We start from the raw sequence: 17,594 nt of genomic DNA, 5'->3' as shown, positions 1-17,594 counted from the left end.
TTGACTACAACGGTATCTGAGAAGATATTACTATCACGAATGATTCACTCGCAATGTTTTAGCACAGTTCGCTAACCTCGAATTTTGTGTTTAGGACTTTGAATACTTTCTTTATCCAGTAGCGGTTTCCAGGATGGCCACTCCAGTAACCAGCGTGGACCAGCCTGTGGCTACCAAGTCAGGGCCTGCATCAAATGGACGTCCACCTCGTGCCCCTCGACCTCCTAGGCCAAACTTCAGACAGATTCACCAGTTTCCTCTTCCGGTCAATGTACATCACGTTCCTCCTGTAATTCCTCATAACCCTCTTTCTCTTATAAGCGTTGCTCTCTCGTACCTCACATTCCTTATCTCCCCACCCCGTCAAGAAGTCTACTCGGCCTACTTTGACAAAGCCACCTCATCGATCCATGTCACGGACGAGAGATCCATTAATGCCTTATGGCAGATGGGATTCTTCGGCAAGGGTAGTCTCAGTCGAAGTGAACCTAGCTGGCTGGCGCGAGAGAAGAAAAGAAGAGGGTTACATAATGAGAAGACCAGTGAGGAGATTACAAGACTGCGACGGACTGAACGTCGTGAATTGAAGTTAGAGCGTGCCCGGATGGAAAAGCTGGCCATTGAGGAAAGACTCAAAGCCGAGGCGGCTGCTAGGGAATCTGTTGCTTCTGAGCTTCTTGACGAGGCTGCTCAATCCACACCTACAGACGATACGACTAATGTCACAGCGACTACAACGGAGAAGTTCTCTCTGAAGAAAGCAAAAGAGGCTCGGTTGCTGGAGGCACGGCAGGCACGGGAACTGGCTGCGCAAAATGCGGCCCTCGCAGAACAAAACCAACCTGAGACCCCGTCTAGCAGCAAATCTGTTCGCTTCTCATCAGTCGTGCAGAAAAAAGAATTCCTATCCACCTCGCCCTCGTCACTCCAAGTGCCTGATTCCGTCGTCGACAGCGTGGATGTAGATGATTTCCCAAATGAGGAGCATCTTCAACTCTCCAACGAAGAGGCATTTTTCCTTGCCTACTCGCTTGGAGCATTGCAAATCTACGATTCACCCTTGAAATCCGGCGAGGACCAAACAATCTCGCCAATCACTACCTCTGCCCTCCTCCAAAAGTTCTGCCACCATTCCTTCCAACCTGCCCGTGACGCCTCCGCTTCACTCCAACCAGATGACCCCTTCATGACCTCCTATGCCGTCTACCACCACTTCCGATCCCTCGGGTGGGTTATCCGCTCCGGTGTCAAATTCGGAACCGATTACCTGCTCTACAACCGCGGACCGGTCTTCTCCCACGCTGAGTTCGCAGTCATTGTCATTCCTTCCTACAACCACCCTTATTGGTCCGAGACAGAAGAACGGAGGACCTACACAGCAGAGAAGCAGGCAAGGAGTTGGTGGTGGATGCATTGTGTCAGCCGTGTTCAGGCCCAGGTGTTGAAGAGCTTGGTTGTTTGTTACGTCGAAGTGCCTCCGCCAGCTGCCTCATTTGAAGATATTGGAGCGCTGTTTGGCCAATACAAGGTGCGCGAATTCCTCATCAAGAGATGGATTCCGAACCGTACTCGTGATTGATTGCCTTTTTTTTTTTTTTGTTCTCTTGGGTCCTCTCAAGGTGGGGAATGTTGAGGGCTTCTGATACCCTCTCTATAATTATGTTGCATTGTCTTGCATAACTGTACATGTGTATTATCATTGCATAATGGTCTATGAAATCATGTTTTCCCAACTACCAGGTTAATTCCAAGTCAGTAATCTTGTTTATACATAAAAGGTTACCCAAGGTTGTACATAGAAACGTCTCCTTGCACAGAGTATGCTTTTTTTACCGTCTTCGTATACACCTAACAAGAGTAAAAAGACAACCCCAAAAGACACGACAAGGCTCCATCAGCAGACGACTATTCTTGTGTGTAAATAATCAAAATCTCCATAATCCCAAGTCATACCGTAGAAGGCTGTTTAATGTGTCAATATACGCTCATGGCACTAGTCTGTAAGGGGCAATATTACTTGAAGACACGTGACACGCGCGTTTCGCGTTCTGACGCCTCCATTTGCATTTATGTCTCGACCCAAAAGCATTTGAAGTATCGGACTGAGTTAAAACGAAGTTCGCGAATACTGCTGTTGCCATTAAGACGTGATAGACTCCAGCGACTGGATGTCGTCAAAAAATGGAGACCCAGGATGATAGCATCGACTTTGCAAAGTTGCAACGCGACGCGTTGGGGCTAGTATGTAATGACCCTGCAGCGTCCCTCGCCCTCATTGGACTAACCCCGACATCCCCAGGAGCATGATCCATCTCAGCCGTACATTTCAAGATCTGCAAAAATCGTGAACGAGCCGAAGCACACTCTTTGTTACACATACCACAAAGTTAACGGTGCTTCCAATGGTGATGGAGTGTGCTCCGGCCAACACCCACCTCCGAAAACTCCATCAAACCCCGCGAGCCTTGTGCACCAACCCCAACCCTCTCCGTCTCGACCTCGGCAGTATGAACGACGCCCAATGATGTCCAATAAAAGCGGCAACGAAGCGGGCATTGTTCCCGGATCACAATTCGGCAACATGAGCTCCACAGAGGCTGCTCCTGGGGATACTCAGGTTGTCTCGCAGTCGGTGTACGACAGTATTATCAGGCAAAACGGAGAGTCCATGCAACAAGACTATTCACAAACAGGGGCCGATGGAGCGACATTGAGAACATTGTATGAGGGCGACAGTGGCCATATCGATCTTATTTCCGAATTCGACGCTGCGCACCATGGAACGAACCTTTCCCAAGACGACGATGATAACGACGATGAGAGCAACTTCGATCCGAACGAGTCTTCTCCGATGGCATACGCACCCGATCTCTTCCCCGAATCGCAACGGTTCCTAGCAGAAACACCCGGCACAGTGGTGAAAAGAAATGACGGAAAGAGTGGAACAAACGAGACCCCGAGCATCTCGCGAAACCCGCTAGCTAGTGGCATCGAGTCAAGTGGCGGCCTCCTTGGTCTAAGCCAGGTTTTCGGGGCTACCCAGGCTCCATCGTCTCCCATTGTCCACGGCCTACAGACGGACCTTGTATCGGATCGTCCGTCGCCCAATATCCCGATTCAACCTGCTCGCGTTGTCAATGGTATCTCTTCTCCGCTGACGGGCTTCCCAGTCCAGTTCATGAGAGAATCATCCGAACCGAACATGAACTATATATCGATGAAGGAATCGCAGACAAAGCGCGACAGAACTTTGGGGGAGAGGTTGACTCGGTCGGCCGACAATATCCAGTCGGACCAAAGTGACAAGGAATTCTACAAGGAATCAAGCTTTATAGAACGTGCACGACGACAGCGAGAAATCGATGAGGAAGCTGCGGCTCAGTTCGCAGGGCTGAGTGCTCCTGCCAGATCTACATTGAATCTCTCTGCCAGACTACAGACTTCTCCCGAACAGCCAGATGAACAAGAAGAAGACCATGAAATGATAGTAGCTGTTGCCAGCGAGGAAGAAACAGAGCAAGAGGAAGATATGCAAGTACCCCGGTCACAAGAGCTTCCTCAATCTTCAGCCGAAGAAGACAAAGAGAACTACGATGGACCTCCTCTAGATCCTGCTGCTGCCGCCGCCGCTGCTAGTGCCCACAACCGACTATCTCAAGTACTTGGGTTTGAGCCAATTCCCTCCCCATCTCGTGTGAGAGTAGACGAAGAACTGGAGGATGTGGTGGCTCTTGGAGGCTCCTTGGGCTCCCACAATGGTGGTCAGCCGAATGGTGCCATGCGTTCTTCCCAGGCCATGGTAAAAGACTCTCAGCCATCACCCCAATCATCACAAAAACGCATAAAAGCCGACAACGCTGTGAACAGGATCCATCGGTCGCCTTCCCGTTCTCATATGAATTCTCCCGCACGAGACCGTCTTCAGTCCTCCTCTCCCTGCTCGCGACCACAATCAAGACATTCGAACAATGATGCCCAGAGAAATGGCTCTGTATTAAATGGTCCTACCATTCAACCCATTCAAAATGCACCCCTTCACGGGAACATACCAGCATATTCCAGCAACCCCTCGGAGCAACATGTAAACTCATCGCTTTCCAGGCTGGAAGAGGGAACTGCAGGCAACTCATCGATGCCATCCCGTGTGGCCGAGACACCTATGAATCAACGTCTTAAGCATCTCGGTGACATGGCTCGATTGACGAGTATCCCAGAAACAAGTCCCAATCATTCACAATGCAACTCCGAGGCTGAGTCCAATGGCGATGGACTGAATAACGAAGACGACGATCTTCCACCCATGTTCAAGGAGGTCCCCAGTATTCGAAAGCATCATATCCGCCCAGCTGGGGCAAAGGCACTCTCTTCGCCTCTCAAAAAGCTGTTGTCGAGTCCAGGCGGAGGGCAACGCAGGGCTTTGACTGAAATTGCGGCAGATCTTTCCCCGCAGGTTGGGGCAGGAGGATTTGATATGGGAATTGGGATCTTCACTACTGAGGATCAAGAGTTCAGAGCCTTGATTGATGGATCGCCGACTCGACCGAAGAAGAAGCGGCGCGGCAATGATGGCTCGAGTTATATTGCCTCCGACCCTATCATACCTCTCACGCCTCGCATACAGCCCCCAAAATCCGTTGCACCCATTCGAGCGACGCAAGAACGGCCAGCTGCTGTTCCCGAAGATTCAGATGATGTGCCTTTGGTGCAACTCCCTGAAAAAGCTGTGCGAAGGCAATCAAAGCCCCCGCGACGAGCTCCCGAGAATGTTTGGGAAGTTGAAGGTTCGCCTGAGCAGCCCTTCCGCAGGAGATCAAGAATTGGCAAGGCGGCTACCTCGATGTCTACGCAAAAGAAGAAGCATGTTCCAGAAAAGAGCTCTGGACTTACTGCGGGATCGGCACCCTCACCAAAGGTTGTCGTTCATAGTCGACCACCACCTCCATCATCGGAACTCACCGAGGTCTCGTCGACAATTGCCTCAGATGATATTGTTAATTCAGAGGCGAACGGCATCGATAACCCTCCTACCACACCTCGGCCATCTCACGCTTTATCGGAAAACACGGTGGTTGCTCCAAGTCAGGTCCTTTCTGTCTGGATGGGCCAGAAACGGGCATACTACCCAGCGACATGTTTTGGAACACCACTGGGCATGTCACAGGTTAAATACTCTGTGAAATTTGAGGACAGTCTTCCTGTCGAGGTGCCAAAGGGTGCCGTTAAGAGATTTGAGCTTCGTGTCGGAGACTCTGTTAAAATCGAGATGGATAATGTCCCAAAAGTCACTCATATCGTCCGCGGATTCGGTGACAAGCTCACTAGAGAAGAGCTGGCCAAAGCTGCTGACGATGGCCTTTATCCTATAACCGACATTTACGGTCATACTACTGTGATAGTCGGTCCCAAGCAACGGAAAAGTCTGCCAAATGGAGGGATGGGCAACAGCGAGAATGTGATCAAAGTACCTATTGCTCGTGTCTATCTTGACACTATCCTGTGGAATCAGCTTAAAGATCGGATGTTCACATATCGCCCGGCGCCTGTCCAACAAGAGAGCATGGTTCATACCCCATCTGAAATGTCATCCGCGCCTGCTTCGCCCAGTTCTCGTTTGTCCCGCAGAATTCATCAAGGTAGCGGGATTTTCGCTGGGATGGTATTTGCCGTCTCTTACAAGGAGGATGAAGCTTCCAAAAACCGTGTGACTAGGCTGATCATCGAAAATGGCGGCACTGTATTACATGATGGATTTACTGAGTTATTCGAGCCTTCGTCAATTGTTCCTGTTGATACTCCCACTAAAGGTGGAGCCAAAGATGTAGACCTGAATAACAAGGGTCTTCGTCTTACATCTCTCGCCGATGACGTTGGCTTTGCTTGTTTAATTGCTGATACCCATTCTCGACGGGAAAAATATATGCAAGCACTCGCATTGAACCTCCCATGTCTGGCTGGGCGTTGGGTAGAGGACTGTATCTCCCAAGGTCGCGTCCTAGACTGGGATATCTATCTCCTCCCAGCCGGCGACTCAATGTACCTCAACGGAGCGACCAAGTCCAGAGTCATGGCTCCCAACCCCCCATCCACGGCCCGACTCGCCGACACCATCTCAGCGCGAACAAAGTTGCTCGCGGGGCAATCGGTGCTCCTTGTCATGGGTCGTGGAAAGGCAGAGGAAAAGAGGAAAGCCTACATCTTCCTGACTTATGCCCTAGGGGCTTCCCGCGTTGAGCGGGTTCCTGATCTCGGCACGGCCAGGGCATTGATAGACTCACAGTCTGATGCCGGTGTGTCGACTACCTGGGACTGGATTTATGTTGATGATGCAGACCAAGCTGCTGCAAAGTCGATGTTGACGCCTAAACTGAAGACGCAGAGAATTCATTTGTTCTACGGGAAGAAGCGTAGGAAGTCGATTGCATCGTCCACTCCTACACCCCCTAATGAGCTGACATGTACTGCGAGGGTTGTCGGCAATGAGTTTGTTTGCCAAAGTTTGATTTTAGGTCGGTTATTCGAGGAGTGATTTCTTGTGCTATTTCTTGATACCAATGTCATTTATCATATTTATTCTTTAATAGATCTATTCAGACTGTAAACACACCCTTCGCCATCAGCATACCAATATGAACCACGCTCCCCTTTTCCGAACTGCTGCGCTTTATTTTCGTGCTTATTAGCAAGGGCAACATCCTCCTAAAGAAAGTATGTAGGATTTGAGGAAAATTATATTGGTTAGCAAAGTTCTCGAGAAATAGTACATCATGCTCTAGCATTAGCCATAAATAGTGGAAGTGATAATGAATAGTCTAGGGGATTTACTATCGTGAAACATCATGACCCCTACTAATACGGGATCCAGGTTGTCTTCCAGTCTTCTAATACTAATATCTAAGCTTTAGAGAGAAGTTTTTAATAACCCGCAGAAGATATTACTGTGCTAGTAACTATATAGAGGGAATAATAACAACCTTTCACCCTTATTTTTTCTTCTGTCATTTTCTGGCAGTTTGCGAGGCATCACTTAATCTTCACCACTGTACTTTCTCATCTTTCTACTCTGTCCCACCATGCCTGTGGACCTACTGACCTAAAACACACGGTTCACCTTTAACATATTCAGCCATGTCTTGTAACGAATCTGCCATTTCGTTGTCTTCAATCCCCACAACTGAATTAGTCGAAATTCTTCGTATGATTCCTATACTCTGCGGCAATGGCAACTTTCTCCTGTGGCCTAAACTTATCAAGCGGGCCCTTGATACACAGGATACGAGATACTGGCCAATTATCATCGATGGGCCTATTACCTGCTTCAAGGACGACAGATCTATCAGACCCGCCATTAACTTTGAGCTTCTTGAAACCATCAATGTCAGTGTCGACGTAGAACTACAGGCACTCATCGCCCCTGCTAAGACCCTTCGCATTGCCTTCGAACTTCTACAAGCCTGCTTCACTGGAAGAGGTTTCCATCAATCTCATTCCAAGTACGTCCAATGGACTAGCTGTGTTTACACCCCATCGGTGGATCCGATACAATTTGTCGACGAGTGGCGTTCCGCTTTGAGCCAACTGGTCGAGCTTTTGGGAACCACCAATCTCCCACTTATCATCCAACTCCATCAGTTCGTTCTTGCTGTCAGTACGAGTGGTGGTCCCGAGGCAGTTGAATGGACAAAACGCTTTGAAGTTGATTGCACTTAGTCGGGATTCGATTTGCTCGAGAATGCTTGCCAGGATTTCGTTCGCTTTGAAGTTAGCCGCCTGCATGCTGCTACCAAGGATTAATGTGCTACGGGCGACAGTAAGATGATCAGGAACGAGACTCCCCCAACTGTCTATAAACTTCATGAGGAATGATTAGGCAACCGACTCCAGATAAAAAGATTATGAAGTGAGGTGGTAAGATTATGGTGGAAGATCACTCTGGTTATCTAGGAGTTACTATGGTATATGCGCAAGACTAGTTGGACATCTCGATTTGGAGATCCATCTACCCTAGAAGGAAACTAATACAACATTATCCCAACAAAAAGTTGAGTAATCAGCGAATCACAATACGAGTGGTATCTATTCTGCCAGATAGCCTCTCAGTAGCGGGGATATGGCCCGGGGTATCTAGCTCATGAGGTATCGTGGGAGTCCCCAGCTGCCGGTTCTTTGCCTTTAGGTACCAATTGTGTACTCGGCCCCCCAGCTGAAACATGCTCAGCAGTAGACACAGGCTCTTGTAAGTTTGGCATATGTGCATCGTGGGTAATTTTGTTGGATAGTTCAGCGTCCCCGGTTGCTTCCTCGGTACCTAATTCGGTAGTGGGTTTGCTCTCGGCAGTGGGCGTTGTCTCCTGAGCACCTCCCTCGTGGAGTACACCATGAGAATTTCTGGTAAGTGATTCTCCAGTTCCAGACGCCTGCTCTGCGCTTAGCTCACCAACTGCTAACTGATTAGAAGTATGCGTCACAACTCCCTGTGATTGCGGACCAGGGGGTTGCGTAGAATCCTGGGGATTTTGTTCGCCTGACTGCTCAGTGTTCTCTGTGGCTGGTTCCGCATATTCATCGATACGGAAGAAGTCCCCATTCAAAACTTCGATGAGAACTCCTGCCTCAGGTGGTGGTGGAATAGATCCGCCCAGCAGCTCCTTTGCTCGGATTTTCCGCCCATATAGCTTTTTGTTTGCATCCGCACGCTCTGCAAGAACACCACCCTCGACTGTGAGACCACCGTATAGCCCACGGGTCTTGGAGTAGGCGAATACCCCAGTTGCACCCTTGGTTCCCACTACTCCCCCAGCCTCGGCACTCCGACCAATGGGCCCGACGGCCATGGATATATTCCCACCGAGAGTCAGGTTTCCCGACTGCATGAATGTCTTCACTGCTGCGTCGGTAGTCAGAACGAACACAAAATCCGTCAATTCTGCGCCAAATTGGCCTCCGGCGCCGAGGCCGCCCATTGCCATGGCTGACGGGGCAGACCAGCTGCCATCTGGGAGACGGGCGACAATAAGTCCCGAGCCAAAACGGATCGAGCCCAGGAATCCAACTCTAAGCGCTGTGAATACGGCGATACCCTGGCATAATGTAAGTCGTGGTTACTTGGGCCGGTTTTCGATATGACATCTCTTACCTTGGCCCCCGCGAATATCTTACGTGGGATTTCTCCATCGATTTTGAGTTTCGGGTTGATAAAGGATTCGAGAATCGCAGCGGCCTTTTTGCACTCGCCTGTGGAACATGGTCAGCCCAGAGTCAGCCATGTGGGTAGCATTGGCACGGGGGATAATACTAGATAGTGAGGCAGGCAACGGATTGTGCAACGGGTTCTTCATGGATGATATCTGTTCTCCCGATGATGTTTTTGTAATAAGATGTCTACGTCTAGTAGAGGTCAGGTATGGCCTCCAATATCCGGCGCAGAATTGAAAATTCGAATGAGGGAAAAGATAATATTAAGCCACCAGGACTCTACATAAATTAAAGGGCTCTTACAGGGTCTTATAATCAGGGGTTGGCGTTTTAACCTAAAATGCGCACGGACGTTTCGCAGCGTTAGTATACTTGGCGATTGGGGCGGAAACAGACATGGAGGTTCTACGTAGTCCTGTCACTTCGAGTTTCAGAAGTTTCATATAACTTGAAATATATCAGTTATGTTGTACTGGGTTCGGATGAACGAGACTGGCAAGTACTTGATGCCTCGTATGGTGGAATGTGCAGTGAGATACATCGTGTTACACGGCCGACGATCAATGACTCTTAAAACGTAGTCATTGTTTTGGCATCATGGATTCTATTATTTGAGAGCAGCTTGATGAACTCTCTGGCTTGGCTTAAAACAAATTTAATGATTTGAACAAGGAGCAGCTTAATAGCACGCATCAAAAGCAGCTGAGTAGAGAATATAAATTCTCGGAGGAACTCTTTCGTTCCTTATGATATATCCATATATGTAATGTAACATTGGAAATAAACCGAGTGACCTCAATAACCTTGGAATAAGCATCCATGGATAGGCTGACGGGCCGCGGTTAAGCTTATTTTTGAGCCAGCCGTATTTCTAACCTTGGAAGGTTACATACCTGGACAGGTACCCGGCCAACGAGGGTTGGGCCGTGCATCGGATCGGCGAATCCAATAAAATAAGAACCGAATATATTGTATATCTCAAAACTGGATGATCTTCGGAGATGGGCCTACTTTAATGCAACAATTTCAATAGTCCGGTTGAGAGTTGTACATATCGGCTTTGTTTCGCTGTAACATTCCGCCGCATGTTGTCTCAAGTCTCCAGCGGTTGCACCATTATTCCCGATGCTGCTCCAATTCACTCTAGTCCTCCTCACACTGCAGGTGAGTTGCGTGACATCTGCGCCTTCAGAACGACGAGATATTCCCCTCGTCGACCAAACCTTCGATTATGTGATCGTTGGCGGCGGTACCGCCGGCAGTGTGATCGCAACCCGACTGGCACAGAACGACTTCAAAGTTGCTTTGATCGAAGCTGGAGGATATTACGAACTTGAGTCTGTGGCTGAGTTCCCTGCAGCTGATGCGTTGGCGATGGGATCAGATCCTACTTTCAGATCACCGGAAGATTGGGGCTTTGTGACAAGAGATCAACCGGGTGCTAATAGGCGGGCGATTCATTTCGCCCGAGGGAAATGTCTTGGGGGATCGTAGGCATTTCTCTCCGAATCTGACATATCAGATCAAAACTAATTTGTGCGTAGGTCAGCGTTGAATTTCATGGCCTATCAACGGTAAATCCCCGTGGAGACTAAATTCTTGCGGCTTGACTAACAGGGATCATGCAGTCCGACACGCGAGTCCATGGAAGCATGGGCAGAGTCAGTCAACGACAGCAGTTACACATTTGACGAAGTGCTCCCATTTTACAAGAAGAGCGTGCAGTTCACGCCCCCAAACACCGACTATAGAGCTCAAAATGCCTCCGCGGACTATGATATCAATGCCTACGAATCGGACGGTGGTCCACTACAGGTGTCGTATGCTAACTTCGCCCAGCCTTTCTCGTCATGGATGAGCCTTGGCATGGAGGCCATCGGCATTGACCAAGTCAAGGACTTTAACCTGGGTGAGATAATGGGAGCCCAGTATTGTGCCTCGACTATCGATCCATCCAACGAGCTCCGAAGCAGCTCCGAGGAATCTTTCCTGTCTAAGATCAAGCCCAAGTCACTGCGGACCTATACAAACACCCTTGCGAAGAAGGTGGTGTTTGATGAGAAGAGGAAAGCAATAGGAGTTCAAGTAAAAGATTTGCTGGGAAATACAGTCACCCTTTCGGCATCGGAAGAGGTTATCATCTCGGCTGGTGCCTTCCAGTCCCCCCAGCTACTCATGGTGTCTGGTATTGGACCACCCGACCAATTAAGACAGCACGGAATCGAAGTTATAGCTGATAGGCCGGGGGTCGGTCAGAACATGTGGGATCATCCGTTCTTTGCACCTTCGTACCGAGTTCGGGTGACAACATTCACCAAGTTTGTTACCGATCTGGTATATGCGGCTGGTCAAACTCTGGAAGCATTACTGTTCAAAAAGGGAGTCGTTACAAATCCAATCGCAGATTTTGTGGCCTTTGAGAAGATCCCGCGATTCTTGCGCTCAGCTTTCTCTGCGGAAACGCAGAGTAAACTGACCAAGTTTCCATCTGACTGGCCCGAAGCAGAGGTGAGAAATACTCCCTCAGATAAATAGAAAGCTTGCTCATACGCAGATATATAGTACATGTCTGGCGCAGGGTATATCGGAAATGTATCAAACCTCCCGGCAATCCAGCCAAGAGATGGATACCAATATGCCTCAATTATCGGTGTTCTGATTGCACCTATGTCCCGAGGAAATGTTACTTTGCAGTCCGCAGATACCTCAGATCTGCCGGTGATCAATCCCAATTGGCTCGATGATCAGGCCGATCAAGAAGTTGCCGTTGCCACGTTCAAGCGAATACGCCAGGCTTTCCAGAGTGAAGCTATGCAGCCCGTGGTTATCGGCGAGGAGTATAACCCCGGACTGCAGGTCCAGTCTGACGATCAGATCCTCCAGTTTATCAAGGATAATGTGATGACCTTGTGGCATCCGAGTTGTACTTGCAAGATGGGAACGTCCGATGATGATATGGCTGTGGTTGACTCCCAGGCCCGGGTTTATGGAGTGGATGGATTGCGCGTAGTTGATGCTAGTGCATTCCCTTTCCTTCCTCCTGGTCATCCTCAGTCGACTGTTTGTATGTTTCCCGGTTATTTCTCTGACTTACCAAGTGCTAACTGCATCACAGATATGCTTGCCGAGAAGATCGCGGCGGAGATTATCCGGGATTCCTGAGTCCCTTGTTGTGGATTCAAAAGCGAAAACAGAGAAGCAATGACTTAATATATCTCTTTCTAAATTGACATTTAGATAATAAATAGCCTTGTTGCTCGGTTTTGCTCGGCTGTGCTCGTCAAAATGCCATGAAACATGAGTATTGATATAGCATTTGTGTGCCAGTATCTCCCTAGAAGAAAAAAGAAAACAGGATAATACACGTTGGAAAGTTGATGGGTAAATGCTCTTTCTATAATACAGTGAACACCAGATACAAATCCTCATATCGCTACAGAAACCCAGAAGTTATTGGAACAAGACATCATGCACGCGGCAAATGCCCTCATTTCTTGGCCGTCTTCTTCTTGCCCTTCAAACTCTTCAGCTGGGCAGCCCGCTCGGCTCTCTGCTGACGCTTCCTCCACGCCAACCAACGGTTGCCACGATCATGTGGCATAGCAATGATGCCTGCCTTCTCAGCAGCGCGACCAATCTCCCAATTAGCCTCACGGTACATGTAACCGGGGCGCAGCTGGGGGCCAGACTGAGCCTCGACAGCCTCGACATCCGTCACACGGACACCGCTCTCATCAACAGAAGCAACGAGATCAGACTGAGCCTCAACGGGTTCCGCCATCGGCACAGGAGCCATATTCAGCTTACGCCGGCTGGGCGCATTGCGCGGGTACGGGAGCTTCTCATCCTTGTCGAAAACAACTCCGATATACCGGCGCTTCGAGTGCTTCTGCGGGTCGAGGTAGTAGCGCACATAGCCGGACTGTGTTGCGTAGATTGTGTGGTCCCGTCCCATTCCGCAGTTCTCACCGGGGAACCATAGCGAGCCTCGCTGCCGGAAAATGATGCATCCCGTTACGACATACTCGCCGCCCGAACGCTTCGCTCCGAGACGCTTACCGGCCGGATCACGTGAGTGTTGATTGGCCGTTCCTTGCGAGGCGTGCGAGGCGTGACGCACTTGTGTGAATGGAAGGAGTGCGCGGGAGAGGGAGGGTGTTGGTGTGGTTTTCGGGAATGTGGATGTTGCGGAGAGGGTGCGCAGGAGGGATTGCGATTGCGAGAGCGCGGGTGTCGACCGGATTGTCGGGGTAAAGGCTCGCTCCAGTGCCCGCAGGGGCGTTAGCACTCGCGGCTTGAACATGGTGGGTTGTTAATTGGATTGTTTGGAGGTGTAAATCGTGAAGCTCCAAAGGGGAAGTTTTTCGTTCGGAGATCAGGCTTGGCGTCACGTGTGCACCCGTAAACTGGCTTCATCTATACACCATCTGGACTCGTTTTACTTTCTATACAGCTACTTGATTCTGCAATTACTGTCGGCGTGATTATTTAAACTATGTTGCAGAGCTGGCGTCAAGCCCTCTGGGCCCTTCTCCTTCTGGTGTCTGTTGCCCAGGCCCAATTCAACTTCTTCGACCAGATGTTTGGAGGCGGCGAGCAGCAACAGCGCCAACAACAGCGGTCGCAGAACGCTCCCAGTGACAGCGATCGGTACCAGCAGATGTGGAGTGGAGGTAAGACTTGAAATGTTTGATTATTGAAAACATGCTGTTGCAAGTTCATATTGTCCTCGTGACCACATAACTGACTTCTGTGATCTCTCCTTACAGCACAATGCGACCACTACCTCTGCCCCGGAACTCTTGCCTGTGTACACTTCCCACACCATTGCCCGTGCCCTCATCCTGATGTTGAGGAGAAGGTCGAACTTGGAGAAGGAAGTGCTGTTTGTGTGTCGAAAGGAGGGTTCAAGGCAGGCGAAGCTGCGCGGAAAATCGAATTGGCTCGCAAGGGTGTCTTGTGAAAACTGGGTAAAAACCGGGTATATGATCTTGGTTTGGTCATATGAAGTGTATGCAGCTGCCGATTGGTTATGAGGTCGAGTCATGGAGCTTGGTGCCGCTGGACGGATTGATCGATAGGATTACTATCAATCTTTTTTTTTTGGACATGCCCAGGTGTGCTTCAAAATTGGAGAGCTTACTTGGTATATTGAAACAGACTGCCTATATTTTCATAGAAAAGCTGGTAATTCTACCTAAAACATGTCGACGTAGTCTACTATGTAAATGCGCACAGAGTGGTTTGAGGTTTGATTTTCCACGTCTGGAAAAGCACTCGTGAGTAATACTTTCCAAGTAATGGAAAATTGAGTAACTAACCAACAAGGAAATTAGCTGCATATCTGAATACCTTGAAAATAGAACGTTATGATTCAAACAAAGAGTAAACGATCTACAAATCAATTGCCGTTGCTATCTCCGATTATCTCCGCATTGACCTTCCGTCATCGGTTTCTCAGCCTCTTGGAGTGTGCGCATTACTTACCAACTTCGCATTACTTCAACCTTTTGTCTCAATACTCGTCTCTTGACTAATCTGGTCCATTTCAACTACCATGTGGGGTTTAAGACTCCGGTCCCTGCAAAAACAGTGCATACCAGTTCGAACTCGAGCTCTGTCAAGCTTCAAAAGTCATGCATCTCCGCGCGGTCCTCGCAATAGCATAAAAAGACCAAATCTCATCCAGACTGCGAGGAAAGCCGAACCCTTGCAGTATCCTGAGCCTGCTTCCCCTGAGTCCCAAGATGCCACGAGTCACAATTACGACCCTTCGCAGAACACTCTACTTTCTCCCGTTTACGTGCCTGAAGATCCCAGAGGTGTGCTTAAAGAAAACCACCCGGCAACTTCAATACTGGCAAACTCAGGAATAGTCGTACAGCGAGAACTAGAGATGATGAATGTTCTGATGTGAGTGCTGCGCAAGCGTCTATTTGAGAAAAACATGTGTACTGACTCGCTCAGTGGGTTTGAACAAGCGAATAAATATGTCATCATGGATGCGCAGGGAAATCATATTGGATATATGGCAGAACAGGATAAGGGATTGGCAAGTACAATGGCACGGCAGTGGTTCCATACCCACCGAAGTTTCGTGACACATGTATTTGACCGACAAGAGAATGAAGTCCTTCGAGTAAGCTTATAGAATGGCCATCTTTTGATATGCTTTTCGCCTGGCTGACAATCGCAGTTCAATCGCCCGTTCTCTTGGATCAACTCCCGAATTCATGTATATGATCCTCTCGATCAAACTCCAAATGCTCACGCGACATCCACCTCTCTTCAAAGCACAACACCAGGTTCTCTCATTGAACCTGGTGCCAGCTCCAGTGCAAGGATATCCCCGCTTGGACTCGGTGAAATGCGAGTTATCGGCGAAGCCCAGCAGCAATGGGCACCTTTGCGGAGAAAGTACAATCTCTTCACACATCACCAGTCGCCAAACCCGGAAACAGACATGGGAACCCATGATATCGCACTATCCAACTCTGGTTTATCACGAGCACAGCAGATGCAACTAGTACAAACATCCAATCAAGATCAGGGTCAATTCAACCAATTTGCCTACGTTGATGAGCCCTTTCTATCATGGGATTTCTCCCTGAAATCAGCAGACGATCAGTTAATTGGATCTGTCAATCGCAATTTCGCTGGATTTGCTCGCGAAATATTCACAGACACCGGTGTCTACGCAATGCGAATGGATTCTGCGGCTCTCGGCACGGAGACACCACACAGCAACAAAACCTTAGGCATGACCCTCGACCAACGTGCTGTTATGTTGGCTACAGCTGTAAGCATTGATTTTGATTACTTCAGCCGCCAGAATGGCCATGGTGTATTTGGCTTTCCGGCGTATGGGGTCCCTATGGGCGGCCAGGCTCCTGCTGGCGGTGCAGCTGCAGAAGGTGCCGCCGCCGGCGAGGCCGGGGCCGTTGGTGGAGCCGCTGCTGGGACTCTTGAGCGAGTTGGAACTGCCGGTGGTATGCCAAATGGTATGGTTGGAGGTGCTACCACTGCAGGTGCAATGGCTGGGTATGAAGCAATGCAGAGGGGCAACACAGGGGATCTAAATGCCTCGGCATCAGAGCCGGTGGACCCGGAATCACAGGGTTTTCAGGATAGACCTCACGACCCTTGGGAAGATGGTTCTTGGGGTGACGAAGGAGGTGACGTCGGGGATGGGGGTGATGAGGGTGATTATTTCGACTGGTGAAGGGGGCCAATTTCTGTACTATATTATAATATTCACAATTTAGATGTAGTATTTACTCTTCAACCAAAAATATCTCCGTTCACTTCGTCATCTTTCAATCGCTGTTTATACCATCGCTGGCCCCGACATCGCCACGTTTTGTCCACCGCCCCGGAATTATTCCATCCCCACTCTTCATCCCACCCAAGTCCCCGCGGACAACCTCGCCACCTAAGTATTTTCCGACTCGCGTTTCGCATTTAAATCAAACAGAAAAAATGGCGTCCTCCGTCGCCCAGAAGCGTCTTTTCCACGAATACAAGAACCTCTCCACCAACCCACCAGAGGGTATCACCGCAGGCCCCGTCTCCGAGGATGACATGTTCTATTGGGAAGCCCTGATCCAGGGTCCAGAGGAAACTCCCTTCGAGGGCGGTGTCTTCGCAGCGGAGCTGAAGTTCCCAAGAGACTACCCCCTGAGCCCGCCGACAATGAAGTTCATCGGAGGTGGCGTGTGGCACCCGAACGGTACGTGACCGTGACAACTCAGGAGCGACTTGCGCCTGGCTGCTTGCTTGCGTTACAATATACACAATGGCGAACATCTTACTGATGAATTTGAATTACAGTCTACCCCAATGGAACCGTATGCATCTCCATCCTTCATCCCCCCGGCGACGACCCAAACCACTATGAACACGCCTCGGAACGCTGGTCGCCCATCCAGAGCGTGGAGAAGATCCTCATCTCGGTTATGAGTATGCTTGCCGAGCCTAATGACGAGAGTCCGGCCAATGTCGAGGCTGCTAAGATGTGGCGCGAGCGGAGAGCCGAGTACGAGCAGAAGGTTCGGGATGAGGTGAAGAAGGGTCTGGGTCTGTGAGCCGGGATGGGCTGCGGATGAATGCCTCGGTTTCTCTCGCTGCTGCGCAGGTGAATTTCTGTCAATATGGTCTACTTGTGCTGCGCGGGTGTCGAGATTTGATGACTGGAGTTCAAGGGTTTCTTTTTCTTTTTGCATGGTCTGGATATGCGATGGCTTCTCGGTCTGTACAGTGCATTCTTATCCTCACATTATTATAGCGGATGAAATACATGCAGTTCTTTCAATACACTGTTTTATTCTATTCCAGTGACTTGCTAAATCTTGGGTCTGCTTTAGGATTCTCATGTCTCCTTTCACTAAAGTATTGGAGATCCG

General features: G+C 49.5%; 9 protein-coding genes across 9 annotated transcripts; 7 read left to right on the top strand and 2 right to left on the bottom strand.

The window, feature by feature from the left end:
* Window positions 1–133: 133 nt before the first annotated feature.
* On the top strand, window positions 134–1,579 carry sen2 (tRNA splicing endonuclease subunit SEN2; the record flags this gene model as incomplete). Its single annotated transcript, XM_056868582.1, has 1 exon — window positions 134–1,579. The coding sequence occupies one exon, from the start codon at window positions 134–136 to the stop codon at window positions 1,577–1,579; it is 1,446 nt and encodes a 481-aa protein (XP_056733366.1).
* Window positions 1,580–2,181: 602 nt separating this feature from the next.
* N7487_000833 (chromatin-binding protein RAD9) lies at window positions 2,182–6,526 on the top strand (the record flags this gene model as incomplete). Its single annotated transcript, XM_056868581.1, has 2 exons — window positions 2,182–2,241; window positions 2,300–6,526. 2 exons carry the CDS (start codon window positions 2,182–2,184, stop codon window positions 6,524–6,526), a joined length of 4,287 nt encoding a protein of 1,428 aa, XP_056733365.1.
* A 599-nt stretch (window positions 6,527–7,125) lies between these two features.
* N7487_000832 (uncharacterized protein) lies at window positions 7,126–7,707 on the top strand (the record flags this gene model as incomplete). Its single annotated transcript, XM_056868580.1, has 1 exon — window positions 7,126–7,707. One exon carries the CDS (start codon window positions 7,126–7,128, stop codon window positions 7,705–7,707), a length of 582 nt encoding a protein of 193 aa, XP_056733364.1.
* A 419-nt stretch (window positions 7,708–8,126) lies between these two features.
* N7487_000831 (lipid-binding SYLF domain-containing protein) lies at window positions 8,127–9,335 on the bottom strand (the record flags this gene model as incomplete). Its single annotated transcript, XM_056868579.1, has 3 exons — window positions 8,127–9,077; window positions 9,134–9,231; window positions 9,293–9,335. The coding sequence occupies 3 exons, from the start codon at window positions 9,333–9,335 to the stop codon at window positions 8,127–8,129; spliced, it is 1,092 nt and encodes a 363-aa protein (XP_056733363.1).
* A 982-nt stretch (window positions 9,336–10,317) lies between these two features.
* Window positions 10,318–12,354, top strand: N7487_000830 (GMC family oxidoreductase; the record flags this gene model as incomplete). Its single annotated transcript, XM_056868578.1, has 5 exons — window positions 10,318–10,682; window positions 10,737–10,766; window positions 10,821–11,700; window positions 11,755–12,256; window positions 12,308–12,354. The coding sequence occupies 5 exons, from the start codon at window positions 10,318–10,320 to the stop codon at window positions 12,352–12,354; spliced, it is 1,824 nt and encodes a 607-aa protein (XP_056733362.1).
* A 325-nt stretch (window positions 12,355–12,679) lies between these two features.
* N7487_000829 (mitochondrial 54S ribosomal protein bL27m) lies at window positions 12,680–13,495 on the bottom strand (the record flags this gene model as incomplete). The annotated part of the gene is made up of 1 exon (XM_056868577.1): window positions 12,680–13,495. One exon carries the CDS (start codon window positions 13,493–13,495, stop codon window positions 12,680–12,682), a length of 816 nt encoding a protein of 271 aa, XP_056733361.1.
* Window positions 13,496–13,687: 192 nt separating this feature from the next.
* lcl2 lies at window positions 13,688–14,165 on the top strand (the record flags this gene model as incomplete). Its single annotated transcript, XM_056868576.1, has 2 exons — window positions 13,688–13,865; window positions 13,962–14,165. The coding sequence occupies 2 exons, from the start codon at window positions 13,688–13,690 to the stop codon at window positions 14,153–14,155; spliced, it is 372 nt and encodes a 123-aa protein (XP_056733360.1). The 3' UTR covers window positions 14,156–14,165.
* A 584-nt stretch (window positions 14,166–14,749) lies between these two features.
* N7487_000827 (scramblase family protein) lies at window positions 14,750–16,414 on the top strand (the record flags this gene model as incomplete). Its single annotated transcript, XM_056868575.1, has 3 exons — window positions 14,750–15,105; window positions 15,160–15,331; window positions 15,389–16,414. The coding sequence occupies 3 exons, from the start codon at window positions 14,750–14,752 to the stop codon at window positions 16,412–16,414; spliced, it is 1,554 nt and encodes a 517-aa protein (XP_056733359.1).
* Window positions 16,415–16,671: 257 nt separating this feature from the next.
* On the top strand, window positions 16,672–17,276 carry N7487_000826 (E2 ubiquitin-conjugating protein UBC7; the record flags this gene model as incomplete). Its single annotated transcript, XM_056868574.1, has 2 exons — window positions 16,672–16,921; window positions 17,023–17,276. The coding sequence occupies 2 exons, from the start codon at window positions 16,672–16,674 to the stop codon at window positions 17,274–17,276; spliced, it is 504 nt and encodes a 167-aa protein (XP_056733358.1).
* Between the last annotated feature and the right edge of the window lie 318 nt (window positions 17,277–17,594).

This window comes from Penicillium crustosum (assembly GCF_028827405.1).
Source record: "Penicillium crustosum strain IBT 35664 chromosome Unknown utg000001l_segment0_segment0, whole genome shotgun sequence".
Taxonomy (NCBI): domain Eukaryota; kingdom Fungi; phylum Ascomycota; class Eurotiomycetes; order Eurotiales; family Aspergillaceae; genus Penicillium; species Penicillium crustosum.
This window is presented reverse-complemented; position numbering and strand designations above follow the sequence as displayed.